This window comes from Terrapene carolina, unplaced genomic scaffold, assembly GCF_002925995.2.
Source record: "Terrapene carolina triunguis isolate 2854851 unplaced genomic scaffold, T_m_triunguis-2.0 Scaffold33911, whole genome shotgun sequence".
Taxonomy (NCBI): domain Eukaryota; kingdom Metazoa; phylum Chordata; order Testudines; family Emydidae; genus Terrapene; species Terrapene triunguis.
This window is the reverse complement of record NW_020698262.1, coordinates 9232513-9259669: the sequence shown is the minus strand read 5'-3', so window position 1 is coordinate 9259669 and position 27157 is coordinate 9232513. Positions and strand designations below refer to the sequence as shown.

The following is a 27157-nucleotide window of genomic DNA, read 5'->3' as shown; positions in this document are numbered from 1 at the left end:
TGGTGATGGGCTACAAAGCTTTTTAGCAGTTGACATAAAGTGTGTGGCCCAGACTAGTTACCACCTGATGTAGTGTTGGTGACCTATTTCAAAGGAATTGCTTATCTGTGCGGTGATCTCAGCTTGGTTTCTAATGGACAGGTATTCATATCAGAAAAAAAAACATCATCTTTGGCTCTAAGGGTACGTCCAGACTACCCGCCGTATCGGCGGGTAGCGATCGATTTATCAGGGATTGATATATCGCATCTCATTAAGACGTGATATATCGATCCCCGAACGCACTCCCTGTTGACTCCGGAACTCCACCGGAGCGAGCGGCGGTAGCGGAGTCGATGGGGGAGCTGCAGCCGTCGATCTCGCGCCGTGAGGATGGGCGGTAAGTCGGTATAAGATATTTCAACTTCAGCTACGGTATTCCCGTAGCTGAAGTTGTGTATCTTACATCAACACAGCCCCTCCCTCCCCCCCAGTGTAGACCAGGCCTAGCTGGCATTCTGAGCATAGAAACTAAAAATGAATATGCAGGAGGCTGTACTACCCTCTTAACCCTACAGGTGGCACTCCCACCTAAACTGGTGTTAAGGTACATTGACAAGACTTAAACTGCAGCTGCACCGTGCATCTATTCTGCAGATACATGGGACTTCACTTTATAGGGCTGTCAGTCCAGGATCTTTCACAAGAATTATACTAATAAATAACACTGCATTTCTACTGTTTTATGGCATATTATAACCATTCAGTGCTGTGAATAGAATGCAGATTTTTTCTAAGAGATTTTTGTATTCTTAGATATAAACCATAAACTTTCTACTAGAAGTATTGGTATGACTATTTAATATTTGCACTTAGAGTTGTAGGTTTGAAGTGCTGTCATAGTCTTTTACTTTTTCTGGTTCTGCTTCTGGTACAATTGTAGACAGACTAACGAATCTGGGTAGTTTGCCACAAAATGTTCTGTGCCCATTTTGTAGTGACTTCTAGGGATAAAGAAATCAAGGAGATTGTCGGAGGGATTGTCAAGGATCATCTGGTCCTCCGACTACTACCCCATGCAACTCATCCATGTGGGCACTAATGATACTGCGAGGTATGACCCTCAGCAGATCAGAAGTGACTACAGGGCTCTGGGAGTAAGGGTGAAGGAGTTTGGAGTGCAGGTGGTGTTCTCTTCAGTCCTTCTGGTCAAGGGTTGGGGCCCAGGCAGAGACAGATGCATCCTGGAGGTGAATGCCTGGCTGCGAGGATGGTGTCACCAGGAGAGCTTCGGCTTCCTTGACCACGGGATGCTGTGCCAGGAAGAAGGACTGCTAAGCAGAGATGGGGTCCACCTATCGAGGAAGGGGAAGAGCATATTTGAATACACACTGACTAACCTCATGAGGAGGGCTTTAAACTAGGTTCAAAGGGGGCAGGTGACCAAAGCCCACAGTTAAGTCAAAAACATGGAGACCTGGGAGAAGGGTCGGAATTTGGGGGGAGCATGGGCTGTTATAGCAGGGATAAAGGAGAGACAAGACAGAACAGGGGGTGGGATCAAATCAGTATCTTAGATGTCTGTATACTAATGCAAGTAGTATGGGGAATAAGCAGGAAGAACTTGAAATGCTAGTAAATAAATACAACAATGACATAGTTGGCATCACAGAGACTTGGTGGGATAATACGCATGACTGGAATATTGGTATAGAAAGGTACAGATTGCTAAGAAAGGACAGGCGGGGGAAAAGGGAGAAGGTGTTGCCTTATATATTAAAAATGTATACTCTTGGACTGAGGTTGAGATGGAAATAAGAGACAGACTTGCTGAAAGTCTCCAGGTAAGGATAAAAGGGGTAAAAAACAGGGGTGATGGCATGGTCGTGGTCTTCTACAGACCACCTAACCAGGAAGAAGAGGTGGATGAGGCTTTTTTTAAACAATTAACAAAATCATCCAAAGCACAGGACTTGGTGGTGATGGGGGACTTCAACTACTCAGACATCTGTTGGGAAAATAACACAGCAGGGCACAGATTATCCAACAAGTTCTTGGAATGTATGGGAGACAAATTTTTATTTCAGAAGGTGGGAAAGCTCCTAGGGGAGAGGCTGTTCTAGATTTGATTTAGACAAATAGGGAGGAACTGGTTAAGAATTTGAAAGTGGAAGGCAGCTTGGGTGAAAGTGATTATGAAATGGTCGAGTTCATGATTCAAAGGAATGGTAGGAGGGAGAACAGCAAAATAAAGAAAATGGATTTCAAGAAGGCAGACTTTAGTAAACTCAGGGAGTTGGTAGGCAAGATCCCAGGGGAAGCAAGTCTAAGGGAAAAAACAATTGAAGACAGTTGGCAGTTTTTCAAAGAGACATTATTCAGGGCACAAGAGCAAATGATCCCACTGCGTAGGAAAGATAGGAAGTATGGCAAGAGACCACCCTGGTTTAACCAGGAGATCTTCAGTGATCTAAAAATCAAAAAAGAGTCCTACAAAAAGTGGAAACTAGGTCAAATTAAAAGGATGAATATAAACAAGTCACACAAGTATGTAGGGACAAAATTAGAAAGGCCAAGGCACAAAACGAGATCAAACTAGCTAGAGACATAAAGGGTAACAAGAAAACATTCTACAAATACATTAGAAGCAAGAGGAAGAGCAAGGACAGGGTAGGCCTGTTACTCATTGTGTGTAGGGGGAATAATAACAGAAAATGTGGAAATGGCAGAGGTGTTAATGACTTCTTTGTTTCAGTTTTCACCAAGAAGGTTGGTGGTGATTGGACATCTAATGTAGTGAATGCCAGTGAAAATGAAGTAGGATTAGAAGCTAAAATAGGAAAAGAACAAATTAAAAATTACTTAGAAAAATTAGATGTCTTCAAGTCACCAGGGCCTGATGACATGCATCCTAGAATACTCAAGGAGCTGACTGAGGAGATATCTGAGCCATTAGCGATTATCTTTGAGAAGTCATGGAAGAAGGGAGAGATTCCAGAAGACTGGAAAAGGGTAAATATAGTGCCCATCTATAAAAAGGGAAATAAGGACAACCCAGGGAATTACAGACCAGTCAGCTTAACTTCTGTACCCGGAAAGATAATGGAGCAAATAATGAAGCAATCAATTTGCAAACATTTAGAAGAAAATAAGGTGATACGGTTAACGTATAAAGGTTGCGGACGATACCAAGATGGGAGGGGTTGAAAGTGCTTTGGAGGATAGGATTAAAATTCAAAATAATCTGGACAAACTGGAGAAAAGGTCTCAAGTAAATAGGATGAAATTCAATAAGGACAAATGCAAAGTACTCCACTTAGGAAGAAACAATCAGTTGCACACATACAAAATGGAAAATGACTGCCTAGGAAGGAGTACTGCGGAAAGGGATCTGGGAGTCATAGTGTTGCTAAACATGAGTCAACAGTGTAACACTGTTGCAAAAAAAGCAAACATCACAAACATCATTCTGGGATGTATTACCGGGAGTGTTGTAAGCAAGACATGAGAAGTAACTCTTCTGCTCTACTCCGTGCTGATTAGACCTCAACTGGAGTATTGTGTGTGTCCAGTTCTGGGAACCACATTTCAGGAAAGATGTGGACAAATTGGAGGAAGTCCAAAGAGCAACAAAAATGATTAAAGGTCTAGAAAACATGACCTATGAGGGAAGATTGAAAAAAATTGGGTTTGTTTAGTCTGGAAAAGAGATGACTGAGAGAGGGGACATGATAATAGTTTTCAAGTACATAAAAGATTGTTACAAGGAGGAGGGAGAAGAATTGTTCTTTTTAGCTTCTGAGGCTAGGACAAGAAGAAAATGGGCTTAAATTGCAGCAAGGAAGGTTTAAAGGTTGGGCATTAGGAAAAACTTCCTAACTGTCAGGGTGGTTAAGTGCTGGAATGAATTGCCTAGGGAAGTTGTGGAATCTCCATCATTGGAGATTTTTAAGAGCAGGTTAGACGAATACCTGTCAGGAATGGTCTAGATAATAACTAGTCCTGCCATGAGTGCAGGGGACTGGACTAGATGACCTCTCGAGGTGATTCTATGAAACTCTCTCTCCAAATATCTATTTTGACAGTCCAATGCACTCTGCTTTGCTCAATATAGTAACCAATTATTAAACTTCTCGAGGTCCCTTTCAATCCTATGCTTCTATGATACAGCTTGAGTTTCCAAGACAGACCTGTCACATACATGCATTTATAACAACAGAGATGTCACTGCAAAACTCCACAGCCTGGAAACTGGAGAGCTGAAGGTTGAAAGATGCTGGCTCCTTGTGAAAACTCACCTTGTTCCTGAGCTGCTTCTGTAACTATGTGAGCTGATCTAGCTGGGCTCCTTTGCCCCCCACGTCCCTGGTGCATTGAGAGTGCTCTTCAGTGAATTGGGAGCTGGCAGGAACGGATGGCTCCTTCAGCCTAGAGCCAGAATTAGGAATAAGCTGCCCAGTTGCATCTCTAGAAGTACAGAAATGATGCATGTTATGCCACAGTGGTAGGGAAGACAAGGAGTAAGACTGCCTTTCTGTCATGAATGCTACATTCTCAAAATGTATGTATATCTCTCAGTGCAGGTCAGGCTAGATGAGTGGTTCTCAGCCTATTTACCATTGTGGGCTGCATGCACACTATATACTACCTATATGGCCCTGAGGATGTCACATGAGCCGCAGCTGTGTGCTGATTGGGCCACGGGTTGAGAACCACTGGTCTAGATGACCATGGTGGTCCCTTCTGGCCTTAAAGTCTATGAGTCTAATGAGCTATTTGGTTATCTGGCATCAGTCTTAGACCACAATTTTCAAAACTAATTAATGTTCCATTGGAGTCCAGTTTTAGATATCTTAAATGAGTCCAATTTTCAGAAAGTGCTGAGCACCCATCCTCTGAACATTACGACCCTTTAAGATGTTTGAAGTTGAGTCCCAAGAATCATTACTAATTTTGGAAAAACGTGGGCTTAATCTTTTACTGGATTCTCTAGTGAATCAGAAATAATCATACTTCTCAGCACAGCCGAGTGAACAATTTGCAGTGAAAGATGTATTTGGTGACTGTAGCCTTTTCTCCTGTTCACAAGTTGTGACAATTTGAGTAATCTGTCTATGTACAGTTTATGAATTCTGGTTAATTTTATACAATTGCTGTATCATCAAAGGCCTCACTGTGTAGTGAGTCAATCGTGGGCTGATAGGGTCCTTTACATATCACAGAATAAACAAAAAGAAGTCATTAACCGTAACAGCTGGGTTCTGGCTGAACAGTGGGTATGCTAAGGGGGATGCCTGAGCTGGAAAACCCATTCAACCAAGTTTATCTTCAGGGGAGTGGAGAATGGAAAATCTCCCAACAGGAAAACACAGAAACCCGGGGCTACTGCTCACATTTAAAAACTCAGAGGGACTCAGAGAAAAGGAAATCTTAGGCAGGAGAGGAACAGACCAGCATGCTTTCATAGCAGAGGGGGTCTTCTTTGACTGTGGGACTAGCCAAGCCAAAGGAAGCTGGTTGGAAAAGTGGGAGACTCCATGTTCCAGAGGAGCCAGAACGAGAGAGGTGAAGGAGAGGCGGCCTTGGGATCCTGAAAGGACATTGCTCCAAATCCCAAAGAACACTCCAGAATGGTAAGGAAACTGAGGCAGGGATGGGCTAGAGATGTTGTATTCTTTAATTTAGACCGATATATTTCTTGTGCTGTCTCCAGTAAAGAGTAATTGTTTTAAAATCCCTTTTGCAGAATCTGGGTGTTATGTGCTTTATCTATGATGCGTCCCTGGAGAAGTAAACTGTAATCCAGAGTGACCCCAAGGCTGGAGCTGTAAGAAAGGATGTGTGCTTAAGCAACTGGGGATTCTAGGGGAGCTGGCATAGGTCACTGGGTCTAGGCATTTGGAGCCTAGGGTCTCAGCTCTCAGAAGGCAGTGTTAAATGGAGGAGCTGCACCCCAAGAGTGTGCCTCAAGACCCAAACCAGAGGCAGTGCCGCACAGCACGTGGGCCCAAAACAACAGCCTGGTGAATGGCCAGCAGCGGGAGCTTTACCAGGGCTGTGTCCAAAGTTACCCATGAACAAACGATGAGTTTATTCATACTTTGTCTGCTACTTGCAGTTGTTTGACAAATCTTTCGGCTGAACAAATTTCAGTTTTGAGATGGCTAAAGTGCTGTTTGTGAATGGATAATGCTTGTGATTCATTATTTACATAATGTGACAGGCCGCCCAATTTGACATAGACTCATTCATTTCCCCAGAGTGGATGGGCTTCCAACTCACAAAGCCAGCAGGAGATTCAAAGATGGCTGCACAAGCCCCTGTGATGCACACATAGACACAAGAATACATGCATAAGTATTCAGGACAGTTTTGCTTTGGAACAAACGGTGCTTATGCAAACGTTCACAGAAAGCAAACAGCGAATGCCACGGCTGGCAATTCAGATGTGTGCCTTTTGTTCGAAAGCATATTTGTTTGCTGTCTCCACTCAGCTCTCAGAATAAGGATAATTTCTCTACTCCTGTATACCAGGATCTCACCTGTAATAAAATTCAACCAAGCCCCAGCCTGGGACGGTCCGATTCAGTTGGAAATCAGCAATGCACTCATGGAATACTCCTGTTCCGGTTAAACCATTATATACCACAGGGCGTGCCTGCTTGTCGAGTCTAGCACAAACCTCAAAGAACTGGCCACCTTTGGAAGGGAAAATGTAGGCAGGTTTCCTTAACGATATGACAGAGTACTTAGTCGAGATGAAACAAGCAAGAGCTTTATGTTGATTTCATACAGTTCCCCCACCCCTAAACCTTTCTTTTTTTAGACATTTCTAAGTATTTTGTGTACATTTTGAACATTTTTTCTAAAGCTTCTTTGGCCCTCCACCATTCTAGGTGTTTTCAAGCAGCTGGTTCCCAAGCCAAAATGTGAGCTTTGACCAAAGGAGACTAGAAATTTCAGCACTCATTTCCCAGCTAGTTAAACCTGAGCAACACAGAGATGTTCCGCAGGTTCGGCCCATCGCAGCTTCCAGTGGCCGCGGTTCGCTGCTCCAGGCCAATGGGAGCTGCTGGAAGCGGTGCTGGCCGAGGGACGTACTGGCCGCCGCTTCCCGCAGCCCCCATTGGCCTGGAGCAGCAAACCGCAGCCACTGGGAGCCGCGATCGGCCGAACCTGCGGACGCGGCAGGTAAACAAACCGGCCCGGCCCGCCAGGGGCTTTCCCTGCACAAGTGGCGGAACAAGTTTGGGAACCACTGGACTACGCCAATGCTTAAAGTTAAGCACATGTGTGGGTATGTCTATGCAGCAACTAGACACCCGTGGCTGACCCATGCCAGCCAACTCAAGCTCGCGAGGCTCAGGCTGCAGCCCGCGCTCTGGGACCCTCCCACCTTCCAGGGTCCTAGAGCCTGGGCTCCAGCCCAAGCCCAGAAGTCTACACAGCAATGAAACAGCCCTGCAACCCGAGCTCAAGCGGGTGTCTAGTTGCTGTGTAGACATACCCTATACGTCTTTGCAGGTGAAAAAGAGTCTGGTAACTGGACCCTTTGAGAGGTAATCACACACACAATTAAACCACAACAGGATAAATAAAATTATAATAGTGACTTGTAGCAGGGTGTTCTGGCTATTGAAGGGACAGTCTGGAACTTACAGCCAGTACAGCCTGGGTGCAATCATGGAGCACCCTGCCCCACCCTTGGGGCTAGGCTATATAAGCAAGAAAAGGGAGCTTAGTGAGAGAGGAGACCAGAAGCCATGCTGACTGCAGGCTCCCCCCACATCACGAGCCTTACCTAGGCCCTAGAGACTTTGTTTTTCTGACCATATGTCTGGTTGCTCTGACTCAAGGCCCTGACTCCTAGAACATTTTAGAAGCACTAGGAACTCTGCTGGCTGGGTTGGTTTGGAGAGGGGACATGCTTGTTAGGTTTTTTTTGGTCTCCCCCTCCTTGTATTCAGTACATGAGATCTCTGGAAAATAAGGCAATCGAATAGAGCATCTTGCAAAATTCCCCTTGCTTGTACCTGTCTTATAATTCAGTGAAATTATTTCCTAGACTCTAAAGGATTTTGTTTAGTACTGAAAAAAACTGAAGATGACCTGACTTCCTTTAACTTACCTGCAGTGAAACTGACTTGGTATAAATCTCTGATAATACCATCATCCGCCATTTCAGCCAGTGAGCCATTGGACCAGTCAATGCCAGCCTTCTTCCCATCGGGGAAAAGGACATAACCTACAGTGAGACTGAGAGAAACAAAAAACAGAACACGGCTGGTGCAGGTCACTGTTTCCGATGCTCAATTAAAACGCACAACCTCTTTCATGGAACAGAATGCTGGCCCTTTAAGGGAGGCTACAGGCAGGTACCACCCTAATTCTGATTCAGCACAGAACTGAGGATGTGTGGTTCCCGGAGGACCCCTGGGAACTGTAGATGGGTGATAATGCATGCTGGGAAAGGGAGCAAGGAAACTAAAGATCTCTTTGCTCTCTAGTAACAAAGAGTAGGCAAGAGGCAAGACTTACAATGAGGCTCTTGAGAGGACAACAGTGAAGGGATGTAATACAGCCAATTGGACAGAAGGGTCAGCAGTCAAAAAGGCTGACAATGTTAGGCGCTATTAGAAGATATAGAAAATAAGACAGAAAATACCATAATGCCACTATATAAATCCATGGTGTTCCCCCACCTTGAATACTCTGTCCAGATCTGGCCACCCCATCTCAAAAAGTGGAACAGGAAAAGGTTCGGAGAAAGGCAACAAAGATGATCACAGGTATGGAATGGCTCCATATGAGGAGAGATTAAAGAGATTAGGGCTGTTTAGTTTAGAAAAGAAACGATTAAGGGGATATAATAGAGGTCTATAAAATCATGAATGGTGTGGAGAAAGTGAATAGATACAGCACAAAAACTAGGGGTCACACAATGTAATTAATAGGCAGCAGGTTTAATGCAAACAAGACAAAATACTTTTTCACACAATGTACAAATAACCTGTGGAACTCATTGCCAGGGGATGTTGTGGAGGCCAAAAGTATAAATGGATTCAAAAAGGAACTAGCTAAGTTCATGGAGAATAGGTCCATCAAAGGCTGTTAGCCAAGATAGTCAGGGATGCAACCCCATGCTCAGGCAGACCCTGAATCTCTGACTGCCAGAAGCCAAGAGGGGAAGACAGGGCTGGATCTCTCCAGAATTGCCCTGTTCTGTACATGCCCTCTGAGGCTCAGGTACTGGACATTGTCAAAGACAGGATATTGCGCTAGATGGACCACTAGTCTGACCCAGTATGGCAGTTCTTATGAACCTCAGGGAAGGGGATTTTTTATGGATTTTACTACAGAGCTGGGGGGCTGGCTAGAAAGGGTTGTGAAGAACCTGAGAAAAGATGATGTTAGGCTAAAAATCCAGAAGTCACCAAATCCAGGAAGGGGAGTTCTAAAGTTTGAGTCTAAATATTGCAAGAGGATACTTGTTGAAAACATACTCGCTAGCCCATTTCACTGGAAACTTTAAACCGCCTGCCTTTAAGCTGTAAACTGATTCCTCAATGTAAAAAGACTGGGACTCCTGGATTTATTTCCCCACAATGACTCCTGATTTGTTTGTGTCCTCTGGGCAAGTCACTTAACCACTCCATTTCAATTTGCCCATCAGTAAAATGGTTATAATGTATCCTGATTCATGAAGTTGATGTGAGATTGTATTAATGTTAGGAAAGTGCTTTGAGATTTCAGATGCTATATAAGTACTTTCTTGTTAATAGCTACGTTAGTATCACACAGACTACAAAAGGCCAGATTTTAAATGCTTGCCTCCCACCTTTCACTTGCAAGTGCACATAAAATAACTTGGATCTCTGGAAGTGCTCAATTGGTGCCTGTAAATCATATACTTAGACAGTTGAATGATCTAAACAGAGATTGCAAATAACTGAAGGTGAAAGCTGGACCCATGATTATTTGCAACCAGAAAACTATGGGGGCAAAAACCAAGGTCCGGCTGTGGTCTGAAAGAAAACCTGCCCATACCAGTGCAGAAGAAGGCAGGTATAAGTTCCACAGACTGCTTGAACTTACTGTGTTGTAGTTGCTGGTACACAAACAATAGTTAAGTGTGCTGACGTCCCATCCTGTAAGAAAAAGAGCAGAGCTGGGAAAGTATTCTCATTGCTTGGAGCAGATGAGACACCTGAGTTTATGATGTTATCAATCAAAATAATTCCTATTTGCCACTTTCTTCCAGAAAGCCACTGATCTCCTAAAATGAGAGATTCCAGAGAAGACCAGGCTTATGTAGCATTTTACTATTGCATGTTGCCAAACTTTCTTGATATATCAACTTAAGTACTAGACATTTTATATTTCCCATGAAGAGCATTCAGTAAATGTGAGGCAGACAATTCAAACCAGACACATTAAGGACTAACCTTGATGCAGCTGTGATGTTTAATGGCTTTATGTGTTTTCAGAGAGAGGCTGTTTTGGCACAGCATAATGGCATTGCATGGAAGAAGCCATGGAGATGAATGGGAGAAGGATACCCAAAGGGAGCACAGAAGGACCACGCAGCCAGCAGTAGCAATACGATGAGCACAGGCAGTAGCAGCAATAAGAAATGAAAGCCGACACAGAGGTAAGGGCTAGAAGTGTCTGAGAACAGTACACAGGAAAAATGTTAAATAAAGAAGCAAATGCATCTTAATTCTTTTCATACTTGCCCCTACCTTGATTCTAAGGCTCTAGAGTATGTTCCTTTCCTGCCATTGTCGTGTAAATTTCAGCCCATCATGAGTTGCATATACACACAAAGGAAGGGTATGCCAACTGCTAGGAATGTCTACACTGCTATTTTAAGCCCCGTAGCATGAGTCAGTTGATCCGGGCTCTGAGACTCGCTGCCAGAAGGATGGGGAGGTGTTCACTGTAGGCATACGCTCCGTAACTGTAAACAAACTGCTGTGGGGATATCACCTGGTGATAAGAATTGTATACTCCAGTGGCTCAGTCCTGCCCTATGACACATCTGCACAATGCTGCATGTTTAATCAAGGTAGCTGCATTCATGCATACAAGATTTTACAAGGCATGCAGTGATGTTGGCCACGTAAGATTGAGCCCTCTCATTCTGTTTCTTTGCTTGGGAGTTTATCTCTTGAAATGCTGACATTTTGGAATTCCCTACACCTGTATCAACACAGGAAATGCCTTCTAAGAAGCCTTTGCCTGGCAAAATGCCCAAGTTTGGATTCCCCTCGTGAATAATTCCACCAGCCCAGCTACTCATACCAGGATGTTTCCGCACATTTCTTCAGCATAGCCACAAAAATGTATCATGGGAAAGAAACAATATGGAAATATTTGCAGAAACTTTCATTTTAGAGCTGACTTAGAACGTTGCAAACCCTCAGCTGGTCTAAATCAGGGTAGCCTAAGTCCGTTGACGTCAAAGGAGCTGTGCCAATTTACAGGAGCTGAGAATCTGTCCCCAGAAGTAATGAACTGTCACTCGCAGAGATGGGCAGTGTATTGCAGGGACCCACAGCCAGATCAAAACAAGATGCCTGGCAAAGGAGGAATGAGACATTGAGAAGCTAGAGAAATAAATGTAAATGCACTGGGGGGGAGGGCTCCCAGACACAAGGACATTTTATAAAACCTCCCTACTGCTATTTCAGGGGTGGGACTGTGGTGAAGTTCCTGATAACAGAGAAGCTGCAAATCAGAATTGGGGCTAACAAAAGATGTAAAGTTTTGAGTGAAACATGGGAGGAAACAAACAGATGTTTTAGAAGCAGTTTCCCTAGGAACAGAAAATGGCAAGAATGGATGTGTATCATCCTGACGCACACCCTTAGAGGAAATGAAATATCACCTTCAAAAAGCATTAACAGCCACATCCTTAGAGTCCTCATGCATGAACTTTTCTAGAGAAAGCAACTAATGCTGCAGTACCCACCAATCACACGCTGAGAACTCATTCTCAGTAGCACATTCTCACGCTTCAAAGTTCTTGTAAAGCGTGCAGCTCCAGTCCCCTGTAGATTTCCCTGGTGCAACGGGAATCCCCAGGTGGAATAGAGCCTGCACAGTAACTTTGTGCCACACCCTCAAATCGAGGTTGGGGGTGGGGAAAGGAGCAGGAGGTGACAACCCCAGGGGAAAGGGTGTCTAGCTGGGGCATCACTATACCTGGCAATCCCCAGCTGCAGGAGCAGATCCTTGGGGTTGTGGACAGCCAGGCATGAATTAGAGCAGTGCTCAAATTTGTACCAAGGCATGGGACTGGTCAGACCAAACGGAAGGAACTTAAAAATGGCTTGAAGTTGGAGGGACGGGGGCTGGCAGGCGTTCTGTGCCAAGCACAGCTCAGACAGACCAGAGGATCCGAACCATTATCTGATGTCTCAGAGGATGGCACTGCCCACCCACGCACCTAGCAAATTGCACAATGTGACTATCTCAAGTTGATCATTTGCCATTAATCTCCTTGTGTGTTCATTGTATAAACAAACATCTCGGATATGCTTAATGAGGTCAGAGTCCAGCAAGCACGTGCTACTGAGAACTTGTTCAGTGAGTGTTAATGTTAGGTTTGGCAACGAGACAACTTGCTAAAAGGCAAGGTCTAAAGATGTGGCTGTTATGATATTTGATTTCCTCCTAGGATATTGCTTCTGGATGTTCAGACATATCCTACAAGTCGAGTGAAGTTTGCATTTGATCTCTAGAGTGCTGAAAGGCACGATAAGACCTACCTCACAATGCATCAAAATCATGACATATCGGTAAATCTCAGCCCAGTTTCGGATGCCTGGGGGGAAAAATTGAGAATATGTGCTTGAAAGATCACCTTTATTGAGCACTTTAAGTACAAGCATTTATATAAAGGTATCATATCTGGCTTCCTTATCTTTAGCCAGAGAAATACTCTACCAGGCAATCACGTACTAAGTTTATAAAAATGCCTGTAGGTAGAAATATCAATGAAACTGTTCTTATTAAGGTTTAATTTTAGACCTGACTAATGTTAATTAGCTGCAATAATAGCTAGTGGCCAAACATTCCCCTTTAACTTGTTCAAGGCCCCAAGCTAGCAAACAGAGCTATATGGCTGTAGGTATCTGCCTGCCCAGGGTAGTGGCATGACCAGGGCTGCCCAGAGGATTCAGGGTGCCTGGGGTCTTCGGCGGCAGGGGGCCCCCACCGCTGAATTGCCGCCGAAGACTCAGCACTTTGGCGGCGGGTCCCGGGGCGGAAGGACCCCCCGCCGCGGGTCATCAGGGCACTTCAGCGGTGGGTCCTGGAGCGGAAGGACCCCCCACCGCCGAACTGCTGCTGAAGACCCGGAACGGAAGAAGCTTCGGGGGCCCAGGTCCCGCAAGAGTTTTCCGGAGCCCCCGGAGCAAGTGAAGGACCCTGCTCAGGGACCCCAAAAAACTCTTGTGGGGGCCCCTGCGGGGCCCAGGGCCTGGGGCAAATTGCCCCATTTGCCCCCACCTTTGGGCGGCCCTGGGCATGACACCCACAGGATAGACTCTTCTTCGCTGTAACTAGGAAAGCTCTTTAGAACTAATTCAAATACTTAACTGTGTTAGTATCAACAGGCTAGCGTAGCCCCCTTACTCTGTACTGACCTAACCAACCCTGGGGACAGGCCTGCAGCTATGGTAAGGGTTTTCATGGCTCCTAAATCCCTTTCCCCGTTGTGCAGGAACCACAGAGGCTAATGCTGCCTAGAGGAAGCAGACGCCCTCGCTGAAGTGGAGGGAGGTAGGGAGGCCTGTGAATCGGGGGGGCTCAGAGTGAGCTCTCCACAAACAACACCTGTGTGGGGGGAGGTTGCAGGGCCTTATGTACCCCACTCACGGCCCCTCCATCCCATGCGCACACACTGCTTACATGCAAGGCTGGAAGGAATCTTCGACCCTAGTGGGCCCCTTAGCCAGACATTAACACCATTTCAGAGCTGTCAGCTGGCTCGACTGTGAGGTTGGACAAAGAATGAGTCTTCAAATTGTCTCTCAGCCATATGGGCCATGGAGAGGGATGAAGTTTTAGGCACTCCCTCTGCTAGAGGAATGCGGCTGGGTGGTCACAAGACAGCGTGTTCTTCCAGCACAAGCTTTGTTTGGCATTTAAAGTGAGAAAGCATGAATGAGCTTGCAGTGGGAAAATTCTGATCATTGCATATCATAAATTCAGCTGCAAAACATTTTTTTGTTAAACAATTTTAGATCTAATCATGAAACAGATCATTTTACGAGTCACACTTAAGAGTGATCATGCCGCAGTACTTAATAGCCAAAGTGATAACCTCTAAGTTGTCACGTAATTGAATCGTTCAGGATATTGTTACCATAAGAGTGGCTCCGAACACCTCTCAGAGAGACCTCTTTCTTCCCATGACCTTCAATTTCAATTTCTCCTATAGACTGGCCCCATTGTTCATAACGAGAATGTTGTTCCCCATCTCTGGAAAAAAAGGTGGGGGGGGGAAGATCATGCAGTTAAGAAACAAAGCTTCTTATTCAAACACATTCCCCAAACCCCAGTCAGAAAAGAGTTAATTCTGTTATGAAAGACACTCAGATTTCAGAACATCTGGATTCCAGCTGCAAGTTGTCAGATATATTTTTGAGTTTTCAGAATATTGCTACGAACTGTTTAGCCTATAAACAGGTTAGACAAAAAGACACCCTGAGGCTATAAGACGTTCTTCCCCTCCTAAAATAATTGCCCTCTTTTTTTCCCTACAAAAGCAACAGTTCAGTAGTTGCCACTTAAAAGTCAGCATACGTCAACAACGATCTCACTGTTTTTCCCTGTACTTAGAATAAGAGAGTCAGTTTTCTTAGGCCTATTCTTCTCTGCCTCATCAGCTATGTCTACGGTGCGAGCGAGGGTTGTGATTCCCCTGCTCATGTACACGTGCATGGGTATAAATAGCAGTGTAGCCACAGTAACATGGGTAGCAGCAGCAGCGGCACGGCTGAGCAGAGCACCAGTTTCAGGCAAGTTTGTACTTGGCACGGCTCAGCCATGCTCCCATGACTACATTGCTATTTATACTCTTCGGAGCTAGGGCGAGTGTGTGCACACGAGCAGGCGAATCACACCCCCTAGCTCACAGTGTAGACATTGCCTCGGTGTAATGGTGTAGTAATTTATGCCTGCACCAAGTGGGTGCAAAACGCTGCCATGTCAGAGGAGACAGAGTAGCATTTTTTACTCATTTCACAGACACACACTTGCCTACACCAGGTGCCAGGCAGTCGAGAAAAAGGGTCAAATCAGGATCAGAATCCCACTGTGCTAAATGTTGTAAAAAACACCAAGAATGAAATGGTCCCTGCCCCAAAGAACTTGCTGCCAAAGGCCCTGTTCTTACAAAGGGCAGATCCTGCACTCACATGAAGCCCCACTAAAGCCAATGGGATCCCAGGTGAGTGAGGTGCCTGCACAGAATGCATGCCAGGATCGGGGTCTAAGTTATGTGCATAGCAACTGGTGGCAAATACTGACTCCTTACTGGTGACTACTGTATTTTACAATAAAAATGTACCTTATGTATTCATCTAGGCCAGGAGGTAGCTGTGAGGAGCAAAGTTCTTTAATGTACAGATTTAAATTAAATTATTCTTATAAAATAATAAAAAATACACACAACCTTCAGAACAACGGCAGAAACTTACACAGACGTTGACTGTATCTGATCAGCTCTATTATGAATTGGTCTGCGGCAAAACTAGCTGGCAATACTAGCTGGGCTAGTAAAACAAAAGTTACCATCCACCCCAGAAGAGTTAAAACTGTCTCTCACTCTTTGACTCTCCGGAAGAACTCTGCACTCCACTTTTCCAAAGCAAAGGCATGTGCAAACACTTTAGGGTGACTGTCAAGGTTAAAGTCGAATATATCTGAAAAGGAAGTCCAGCTACAAAAGAAGAGAAAGCAAAATCTCATCAGTTTTCAGTTTGTATTGAGTCAAACCCTGCAATCATGACTCAGACAAAGCTTCAGTTTGTCTGCAGGATTTGTGCCTTCGTATTTCTCATGCTTGGAATCGTCTGATTTTTACAATATTTCTAGATATTACAGTTCTCTAGGGAAATGAACAAGGGATCAATGGAGCAACCATGATGCAATTATTGCATAGCAGCACAGGACATGTCAGCTAATTACTCATCAAGTTGGATTGGCAGTGGGGATAGCAAAAGATTCGAATCTGCTGCCTCGTTTTCTCTCATTGTGATCTATTGTAACTTACACGCTCCATGTTGTAGCACAAATGCCATGTACTTTTGTCAGCAGAATATTAATTTGGGTGGAAAGTGAGTAGCCACACCCTATAGATCAGGAGGAGTAGGGAACCACAAATCAAACACAGGCCCACTCTACACTACAAAAAGCCATGATGTCTGGGGTATGAAGACATACGATCCCTAATTGACATGTATGTGCTGGCAAAAGTCCACAGTGAAGATACAGTTATATCTGCCTATAGTTTCTATGCTGTTATCACTTCCTAGCAGCATATCAGAGCAGGCAGACAGTTACATGAAGAGTTGGCTCTGTGCACTATTTGCATGCACGTATAATCAAAGTCAGGGCCGGCTCCAGGCACCAGCCCAGCAATGCTTGGGGCGGCCAAGGGGAAGGGCCGGCGCGTTGAGCTGTTCGGCGGCAATTTGGCAGCAGGTCCCTCTCGGAGGGAAGCACCTGCTGCTGAAGAAGAAAGCGGCGCGGTGGAGCTGCCACCGGAGTGCCGCCGATCGCAATTGCAATCCCGGGTTTTTTTTTTTTTTTTTTTTTTTCACCGCTTGGGGTGGCAAAAACCTTGGAGCCGGTGCTGATCAAAGTACTCTGGAGAATACAGCCCTTAGAAAAAAATTGTTCTGAAAATATAATCTTAATTAGGGTGACCAGATAGCAAGGGTGAAAAATCGGGACGGGGGTGGGGGGTAATAGGCACCTATATAAGAAAAAGCCCCAAATATCAGGACTGTCCCTATAAAATCAGGACATCTGGTCACCCTAAACTTAATAAACTAAAACAATTCTAAATATTACTCAAGATCATTTTTAATAAGCTTGATTTTTCCCAGTTTATAGATTGCTTAAGGGAGATGGAAAGTTGTGGGTTTTTTTAAGGGATACTATAAAAATGCGCTTCTAATTCTAGATTAAAACATTCCATGCCCCACCAGTTTTGACCCTTGCTATTATGCAAACATTGGATTTGTTTCTTACACAATCCATCACAGAGCTCCTCAGTTTCATCCCTTGTGTATATATTTCTGTCACTGATGCAATGCGTCAAATCACGCCTCTTGGATATGCATGCAAAATTCCAAGTCCATAGATAGGCAAAAGCAGACTGTGGCTCTGTGTTAGTTAGCTTGTATTTTCTTTCCTAACTAGATGATTATAGCCACAACAGCCTTACTATAAACCAGGGGTTGGCAACGTTTGGCACGCGGCTCGCCAGGGTAAGCACCCTGGCGGGCCAGTTTATTTACCTGCTGACGTGGCAGGTTCGGCGCGGGCGAGGGATGTGCTGGCCGCGGCTTCTCGCCGCCCCCATTGGCCCGGGACGGCGAACTGCGGCCAGTGGGGGCCGCGATCGGCCGAACCTCCCACGTCAGCAGGTAAATAAACTGGCCCGGCCCGCTAGGGTGCTTACCCTGGCGAGCCGCGTGCCGAACGTTGCCGACCCCTGCTATAAACTATGGTTGTTCATTACTCTTTTTTTTTTTACCCACCACTTTTGCACAAATACAGAAAATATATGAATAGTGGCACCTAGATGCCCTATGAGACTATACAACTTTTTTAAGAAGGCCTAACTTTGACAATTAAGCATATGGCAGCTTTCCTTTAAATTAAAAGTTCCAAAATATAAGTAAAGTTTTTGCTGTAGTGAGTTAATAAAATGACAAATCACTTAACAGAACACTCAGGCAACGATTAGGTAATAGATTTGTATTTATCAGGCCAATCCTCAATAAATTATTTTAGTAATTTAAACAGGAATTTTTTTATACATACAGGAGAATATTCACCCTGAGTTCAAGGACAAAACAAGGTCCGTGCACAACTTAAGCAGAATTAGAATGGGTCAAGATCTGGCCCACAACTTCTTATTTGTACTCTTACAAAAAAAAATGCATGCATGCATCAAACTGCCATGCTCTTACTGGAAAGAGAATTTAACGTGGACAAGTTCGCCCTCCTCTTCATTCCACTGATGCCGATACGGTCCTTTTCTGGAAGATCAGACATGTTGTTATCTTTCCTTGTTTCTGTATCAGCAGCTGCATTTACCAACATTCCTTACATTTTTTTTCACTTCTCCCTTCTCATTTACTGAGCTGTTGTGTAACCCATATGCTTTTATATCACAACATTTGATTAGTTTAAGTCCAACGAACGGGAAAGCAACAATGGAGAGGGAGGAAGGGCTTCGTTAAAATCACCCGTTTCTGTACGTGGGCAGGGCAGGCAAACCAGAAAAATCTAAAGAGAAGAGTTGTAGGTACTAAGCATGCTTGATAGCTTTCGTGAAGCCAACATAGGTAGCCAACTTTTATAGGCTGACACTTCTGCAAGTCATATCTTCATTGTGAGAGCTGAGCCAATCTGATCTTGTGGAAGATGGAGAATTATTTTATATAGTTGCTACAAGATGTTCTCAGGGGACTTGGCTAAATGATAGTGCAAAGCCAAAATATGTGTCTGGTGTTGTGGCTTGGAGTAAAATTTTCAAGAGCCCCTAAGTGACTTAGGAGCCTTAGCTCCATTTTCAAAAGTGATTTAGGTGTGTAGTCCATGAAAGTCAGACTCCTAGGCCCAGATCCTCACAGCTATTTGGGGGCCTAAAGATGCAAATAGGCAACTAACATGCTCAAGTGCATTTGTAAATTCCAGTAGGGGTCTAGCTACATCTTGAGGCACCTAAACACCCTGTGAAAACACCTCCAGGAGCCTACATCTCTTTCTAAAATGGAAGTCACTTACACACTTTTGAACATTTCAGCCATAGCCTCAAAACCTGTAACATTTTAGCTACAGATTTTCCATCTGAAACACAATCTCGAGAGAGCAAGTCATGTGTCAACAAAGGACTGAGTACGGCTAGCAGAAGGATCTCCCCCAGACCACATTTTTTTCTGTTTCCTGGCTAGGCAGAAGTGTTTGGATATGGACAAGATAAGAAACACTTCAGTTCTTGCTGTTGCCTGAAATTTTTATCATTGACACTGTACATTTTAGATCACACCAGAAGTTATCTCTGAAGAAGATCAGAGGGGAAAGAATGAATGTATGTGTGCTAAAGTAAAATGTCAATGTTAGGTTGAAACCCTTCATTGTGATGCAGATGTTACAAACTCTACTTGCATGATATCAACAGCAGAGTTTGTTAACGTTGGTATCAGAAGACTACACTGCTAGACTTATTACCTAATAGAAAATGATTTAAATATATTTCCAAGTACTGGTTAAAATGCTTGAGCTGTTTGTATTAAATGTAAACATTTGTACACTAAGCTACTGCGTGGTATAGTGCTGTCTTCGAATAGGATTTGAAGGTGATAATAAGAAATGGAATTCACTGTTTTGAACTCTGTGTTATGCTTTCTAAATTATCCTGTTCAGACAGCACTCTAGCTTGTGCGTCAGCAGAATTTAGCTGAGGCTCGGGGAAAAGGCTACAGTAAGTGTTTGTACACAACCTGTCCTGAAACCTCTTTTGTAGTTGCATGATTCATCCCATGTAACCATTCTAACTAAACAGATCCTGGTCCTATTGTGCAGGGCACTCTCTGACCACGTAAGTAACTTACCTAAATAGATAATACAGACAAAAGGCGGTAAAAAAACGATGCATTATCATCATCCCCATTTTACAGATGGGAACTGAGGCAGAAAGAGAGGAAATGACTTTTCCAAGGTGACACAGCAAGTCTCTGGTAGATCTGAGAACTGACCCAGTTTTCCTGACTCAGAGTCCAGTGTCTTCGCAATCCTCTCCCCCCCAGAGGTGATATGATAATACCTGAGTCGTCCATTGAATTTTATTTTCCAGCGTCTGTATGGCTCTAAGCACTCAATCATCAGCTCTCTGCCACGCCAGCATTTTTTAGATTCATCACTCACCATCATGTCCGGATGTACTGGGTGCTAAGAGATAATTCAGTAAAACATTCATTGAATTAAAGTGTGGGGGTAAGGCAGAGGTGGGGTCATAATTTATTCATCTGTTGTGGGAGGAACATTGACAGCGATAGCTTTTTGATTCCACATATTTCACAGAGGAGAAAACTGCATGTAAAACACCTGAGTGGTAAATGGAATGAAATCATAAATTACTATTCTAGGACCTCATGATGCAAACACTGTCAAGAGTAATCGCAGGGCCGGTACTACCATTAAGGCAAACTAGGTGGTTGCCTAGGGCGCCAAGATTTGGGGGCGCCAAAAAGCGGTGCCCCCAATTTTTTTTTTACAGCGTTCCTCCCCGAGCGCGCGGTCGCTGCTCCACTTCTCCCACCTCCCAGGCTTGCGGCGCCAATCACCTGTTTGGCGCCACAAGCCTGGGAGGGGAGGAGAATTAAAGCGGGGGCGGCGTGCTCGGGGAGGAGGCAGAGCAGAGGTGAGCTGGGGTGGGGAGCTGCCGCAGGGGGGGCGCCTCAGGGCAGAGCGGGGGGGTGGGGAGCTGCCGCAGGGCTGGGGGGGGCGCAAGGTGGAAGTTTCGCCTAGGGCGCGAAACTTCCTTGCACCGGCCCTGAGTAACCGTTACTACCACACTGTTCTTAGGGTTTGTCTACATGGGAAAATTGACCGGCGTGATTATACCAGGATAAAACCACTTTTATTCCATCATCCATCCATGATATTCCTATCATTCTGCCAGTCAATTTCCCTATGTAGACTTCAATGGACTGCTCACAGTTGTAAACTTAATGGAGGAAATCCCTGGCCCCATTGAAGTCAATGGCAAAATAATGATACCTAGCTTTTGCATAGCGCTTTTCACCACTGGATCTCAAAGAATGTTACAAAAAACTCCTATTGATGTCAATGGAGAGATGATTTCACCCTATGCAGTTATTCTGCACAACTTTTTAAATGTAAACTGCATTATGAAAGACTTTACGGGGTTAAATATATGACAGCATATATCATATAAGTTAGAGGAAGCAGTGCTGTAAAAAAGCAATAGATGGTGAATCCACTCTAATACATACACTCACTCATGGGAGTTGATAATAGAGGGGTACAGAAAAATGAAATAGCATGGGAAAGGGAGAAAAATGTGTTTTATCATGAAATTTGGAAAGAGATGATATTGCGACAGTGGTAAAGGAAGGGGAATGTTGCAGATGGCAGGAGCTGTAGAGGACCATGCAGCTGGTAAAGAAAGGTAAAGAAATTATTATTATTTGAAATTACTCCTGCAGAACACATCAAACAGAATCCTTACCAACCCAGGGGCCTGACTCTGCAGTTACTGCACATTAGTAACACCTCTTGGTGTCAATGGGATTTGCATCTGTTGTGAGTCCCTCCCCATGTCACTCTCTCTTGTAAAAATAGCTTTATATGCAATATTTTGGCAGAACTTTGGTTTACGAAAGAATGGGGTTTCTGTCAATTGCATCCATATGGTCCCAGCCACGAGTCAGTTTTGCCTACTCATTCTAACACTCAGCAGTTTTCAATCACTGTTTTAAGACTTCAGTTTCATCTGCCATAACGGAGTCTGAAATACCATCCTGTTCAAATCACCAGGTATTTACTGCAGGTAATACTACCCAGGTAACAGATAATGAAACTGAACTGCCTAGCAACTGCTAAACTCAGAGCAGTGAGTCCAGGTTATACACACATCTCCCTAACTGCAGCTAGGCAAACAGTGGGAAAATATATCGGCATGTTTGCTAAATGTCACTTATGATTCAATTAAATTAAACTACTTAATCTCCCTCTGCCTCAATTCCAAATTTGCAAAATGGGGATGATAATACTTCCTTGCTCTCACCCTGTGTCCATCTCATCTATTTAGACTGTAAGCTCTTCTAGCTTTTGGTGGTTCTAGGTGTTACTATAATGAAAATAAGAAATGTATTTAGCTCCTAACTTGTTTTCTGCAAACATTTAGACTGTTGCTTTTTAGTCCCATTAATGTTTAGAGAAGAACTTTTATTCATGTGCATATAATTCTTTACCTGCAAATGACTGCATTTGTGCCAGAAGTACTCAAGAGAAACTAAAATATGTAGTCTACTAGACAGCCAAAAAATCTGTTATATTTTTCTCTGTTCCACAGTCAGGAAAGAATCCATCCATTTACAAAACCAAAAATCAACCCCAAAACACACCTTGGAATAGATTTAATGGTTTTTAGCAAGAAATAAGTAGCCCTACATGTGTCTCCCTAAAATGCTCCTTGTCCTTGTCCTAAATATTCAACACCTTACGGATTTCTTGACGCACTTGTTTATAAAATGTAGGTTGTCCAATGACAGAACGGTAACCTTACCATGTCACTTAGGTGAGCAACCGCTCAGATTAAATAGGATCATGCAGCTCACAGCACAAATATGTTCCTAAGAATCTTACAAGCACAATTTTAAGTCACAATGAGTGTGTGGACAATTTGTGACCAGTAAAAAGGTCAAATCCACCAAAGACATTAGTTCAAACAGCTCTCACTAATCCAAAATCACACACTACTTCAGGGTCATGGCAACAGCTACATTCAGTGCAGGAACATGGAAAGAATGCATTTTCCTTGTCCTCCTGCATATTGCCCTACAGCTGAGTGAATCATTTATGACCCAGTAATGGATGAACTAGGATCACGATTGTCTTTTGCTTCACGCTGCCAGAGCCCTGGAAAAAGAGCTACTGTGGAGTAGAGGCATGTTGAGCTAGTAAGACCTCCTTTGCTGCTGAAGGATAATGGAGAAACAAGAGGATGGGGAAAGAGACTGAAACATGGTGAGGGGAAAGAAAGGGACAGACACGTTACCTGTAATTGACCTTAGTCATAGCACTGCGGTCTTGCACAGAATTCCAGATGTTGATGTTTATGAAGAGGCAGAAAACTTTAGTCTCTGCTTGAGTTACTTTGTATCCATTCTTTGAGCAGTCTCTCAGGGATTCATATTGGCCACTAAATCGACCATCACATTATTCACACTGCTTGTATGTTATACCCCATCTTTCACCCTGTGTCTGTCTTGTCTATTTAGATTGTCAACTTTTGGGGGCAAGGACTGTCTACTCTCCATTTGTCCAGTGTCTGGTACAATGGAGCCCCATTCTGGGTTGGTCATTAGGCATTACCATTGATAACAGAATAATAATCTTGGGGTCATACCTCAGTGTTAAATTTGAGATGGGTAACGAACATCACCCTTGAATGTTATCCCCAAACTCCAGCCACCTACTTTCCTCTCACCCTCCACTTACTTCAAACTCTCCAATTCCATCCACGCGGAGAAAGAGCCACATTTCACAGAGCCCATTCGGACGTCTTCCGAGACGTGTGATCACAAAAGTCTTGTCGGTTTCTGTAAACCCAGTGAAGTAAACTGAATCCAGGGCCTACAGAAAGGTAAAGGGAAAAAATGCTTTAGCATTGAGAGAGAGAACAAAGAACAAATGGGAAGTGAGGTGTGTGGGGAAGAGTGATTATGCATGTCAAAAATCATCAGGCCAGCTAAGTTTCCCCTCTATTCAAAGGATGTAGGATGTTCTTTCTTCCTAATGGGAGTCCTTTGTAGAATGACACTAGTGGACTTGATCCAGAGACTGCTTTTAGTCAACACCTGCAATCCCCACCCCCAAGTCCCTTCCAACCAAGCATCTCAAAGTGTTTTACAAATAGCAGTGTATTATATTAAGCCTCACAATACTTCAGGCAAGTATGTAAGTACTCTCATTTCTATTTATACACGGCTGCCAAGAGGTTAAAAGATTTGTCCAAGGTCATACTTGGTCAGTGGGTGCACTCCCAGTCCACTATTTTTAATCAGCTGTCAATACTTCTTCCTCTTTTAATATTTGTACGACCACATGTCTCTTTAAGAAATGGACAGAAAATAATCTCTTCATTCCACAGCAATGACTTTAACAACTGATCGTGCCATGGCTCCATTTATTTGCTCGTTAGACTTTGATAATTTTTTTTCCTGTTTGCTGACTTCGGAGTTGAGAAACAATAAGAGGAAGTTGTAGGAGAAGGAAAATATGACTGAAAACCCTGGCATTGTGGTCTGTTGGAACAAGCCTGATATTGTCCTAAATCAACCAGGTTGCTAGTTTTGCAATGAAGTGTGTCACATCTCCCCCTAAAAGAAATGGGTATAACTAGAGTGCTTGACCAGTACCCTGGGGAAACCCATTGATGTATTTCCTGCCCAGAGCATCCACAACCAAATTTTCATTCCTTTTAATACTGATCACTTCCATCTGGGAGCACCTGTGCCTTTCCTTTGATGTAGCCTGGTGAGTGGGGAGTGGTCACCTAGAACTGGCCAGAAGATGGAATTTATGACTCACAAAAAAACTTTACAGTTTTGACATTTTGCTTTGTCCCAATCAGGGACAAAAAAAGACAAGTTTTCAAAAATTTTAACCAGATCAAAATGCTGGGAAAATTTTGTTTTAGAAACATCAAAACTTTTCGTTTTGATGATTTTTGACACATTTCAAGTCCAAATGATTATTTATTGTATGTATTATTGTAGGCCTCGTCCTGGGCCTTCTTGTGCTTCATGTGTTTTAGCGTCCCCAGGCATTTGGAGTCACAATCCAGACTGACTTTACATCTGCGTAGCTGGCAAATAGCACTGCTCTTAGCCCCAGCATCCAGTGTGAAGTGGTTCCAAACCCAGGTGCTACACTTGTTACACCAGTCAAGCTGAGATAGTAGCTCAAAATTGTATGCAGAATATTCAGATTTACAGGGAAGATAGAATTTTATTTCAGTAAAATCCAATCACCGTCCTAATCAGCTAGTTAAGGGTCCAAATGATAAATGTTAATGCCTTTGTTATGTGCTTAGACCCAAATTTTCAAATTCAGCTGTCTACATGCACAAATTATGCAACCCCTCACCAGATGCAGTTTCAAAAATCAGGTTTGCACATGCATAACCTGACTTCTTTGTGCATTTTGGGTGTGGATAAATTCCTGCCTCTGAAAAATGTACTCAGAATAATGCTCAAAAATACTTACTTCAGGTGACTAAGTGCCCATCTAAGCACCTAAATATGCATATATGTGCCTGACTTGAGGTAGCCAAGTTTGATAATTGGGTCCTTTATTGAGCAAAGCAGAGTGCATTGGACTGTCAAAATAGATATTTGGAGAGAGAGTTTCAGGACCATTGTTGGGATTTTCTGGAAGCATTCTAGAAGAGGTGCTCCATTGCTCTCAGTTTGAAGAGGAAAAGGGTAAAGCTGGGTGGCAGGTGAAGGTTACAGTTTGAACCACTTTTCAGACCACTCTGGTGTAGGAGTGTGGTCTGGTCATAGAGTGACTACAGTTTTGGAAGGCGATCTCTGTCCTTGCCACAGAAAGGGCTTTCAAAGAACTGGAATGGAAAAAAACACAAAGAGTTCTTCCAGCCCTACTTTAAGATGCACATCCAATATCACTTATTACAATTTTCATGACTTGCTTTGTGTCCCGGTGCCTCAAACACCGGCTTTAAAAACAGCCTTTTATTTAAAAAATAAAACAAAACAAAACATAAAAATGGCCATACTGGGTCAGACCAAAAGTCCATCTAGCCTAGTATCCTGTCTTCCGACAGTGGCCAGTGCCAGGTGTCCCAGAGGGAATGAACAGAATGGGTGGATCAAGTGATCCATCCCGTCGCCCATTCCCAGCTTCTGGCAAACAGAAGCTAGGGACACCATCCCTGTCCATCAAAACCACACACAACGCCAATGTGATGATAATCAGCTTGAAAAAGAGAAGAAATTCTGGATTCCTCAAAACCTTTAGAAAATGTCGCAAATTGGTAGGCGTTTCTCAAAAAATGACAGTGGGCCAAATCCTCAGCTGGTGTAAATCAACTTGACTTCAATGAAGCGATGCCCATTTACAGCAGATGAAGATGTGGCCCTGTATCTTTAGCTATTTTGCATCTTCCGCCTTGCCCGCTTGCCAGCACTTTCTCACCTCTAGCTTCTTGGCCCTGCAATGTTATTCTGGTTCAAGTTCCTGCAACAGTGGTTTTATAAGTCGGGGAGCCCCAACTGAGATCAGATGCCCACTGCACAGACACACAGGAGCATCCCTGCCAAGGGGAACTTACAAAGACAAGACAGGACAAGAGGGTAAAACAATCACAAGGAAGAGGGGCAGGACTCAGGTAATGACCAACATGTTTTTGCACGAAATGGCTGTACCCGAAGCGAGATGGTTCATTTCTTTGCCCTAACCCGGCCAGCTTCTAGTGGGAAGCCCAGGTGTATAAATGGAGCTGTGGGGCCTTACACGGTTACACCAGCCAAGAATCTGCCCCTAAGATCGCCACAAATCTGCCGGGAGGAGGCGCTGGTCCCAGTCCTGCTCATCTCCCTGATCCCCGGAGAGGTGCCGGGCTCCAGCCGCCTGGGGACACCCTAGCACTAGCCGGCGGGGATAGAAGGGACGCACTCACGTGGGCATCGCAGCCCAGTCCCTGCAGCCGCTCCAGCTCCTCCGCCCCACGGCCGGGCTGCCCGCCCGGGGTAGCCGAGAATACCGCCTCCTTGCCGGCTCCTGTGTCCATCTGCTCCAACCGGGCGGCGGCGCTGCCGCGCTCTCTCCGGCGCCGGCGGAACGCGAGGGAGAGAACCCCGCACATGGCCCATTTCTTCAGCTGGAAGCAGCTCCCCGGCACCGAGTAGCGGCGGCAGCTGCCGCCCGGCCCGGCCGCGGGACAGCGCTGGTTCCGCAGCAGGCACCCGGCCAGGAACAGGCACAGCGCGGCCAGCAGCAGGCTGAGGAGATCGGGCATTGTCCCGGGGATGCCGCGCTGGGTCCCTCCTCCTCCCGGGGCAGCTTCTGAGCCTGTGTGTGTGTGTGTGCACTATCCAGCGCCTGGCTACACACACACACACCCTACTTCACAGGACGATCCAGCTCCTGGTTACAC

General features: G+C 44.5%; 1 protein-coding gene across 4 annotated transcripts; it reads right to left on the bottom strand.

The window, feature by feature from the left end:
* Positions 1-1291: 1291 nt before the first annotated feature.
* LOC112108578 lies at positions 1292-27157 on the bottom strand. Of its 4 annotated transcripts, none has more exons than XM_029914251.1 (12): positions 26681-27157; positions 23476-23610; positions 20054-20178; positions 18195-18263; positions 15818-15931; positions 14354-14469; positions 12753-12808; positions 10075-10127; positions 8108-8235; positions 6522-6678; positions 4278-4446; positions 1292-1334 (listed from the first exon to the last, which is right to left on the bottom strand). In XM_029914251.1, the coding sequence occupies exons 1-11, from the start codon at positions 27017-27019 to the stop codon at positions 4302-4304; spliced, it is 1437 nt and encodes a 478-aa protein (XP_029770111.1). In that variant the 5' UTR covers positions 27020-27157; the 3' UTR covers positions 1292-1334; positions 4278-4301. The 4 variants fall into 4 exon arrangements, with proteins under 4 accessions (XP_029770111.1, XP_029770112.1, XP_024058539.1 ...); XM_029914252.1 differs by having other exon boundaries at positions 4278-4407; XM_024202772.3 differs by lacking the exon at positions 1292-1334 and adding an exon at positions 6262-6299 and having other exon boundaries at positions 4376-4446.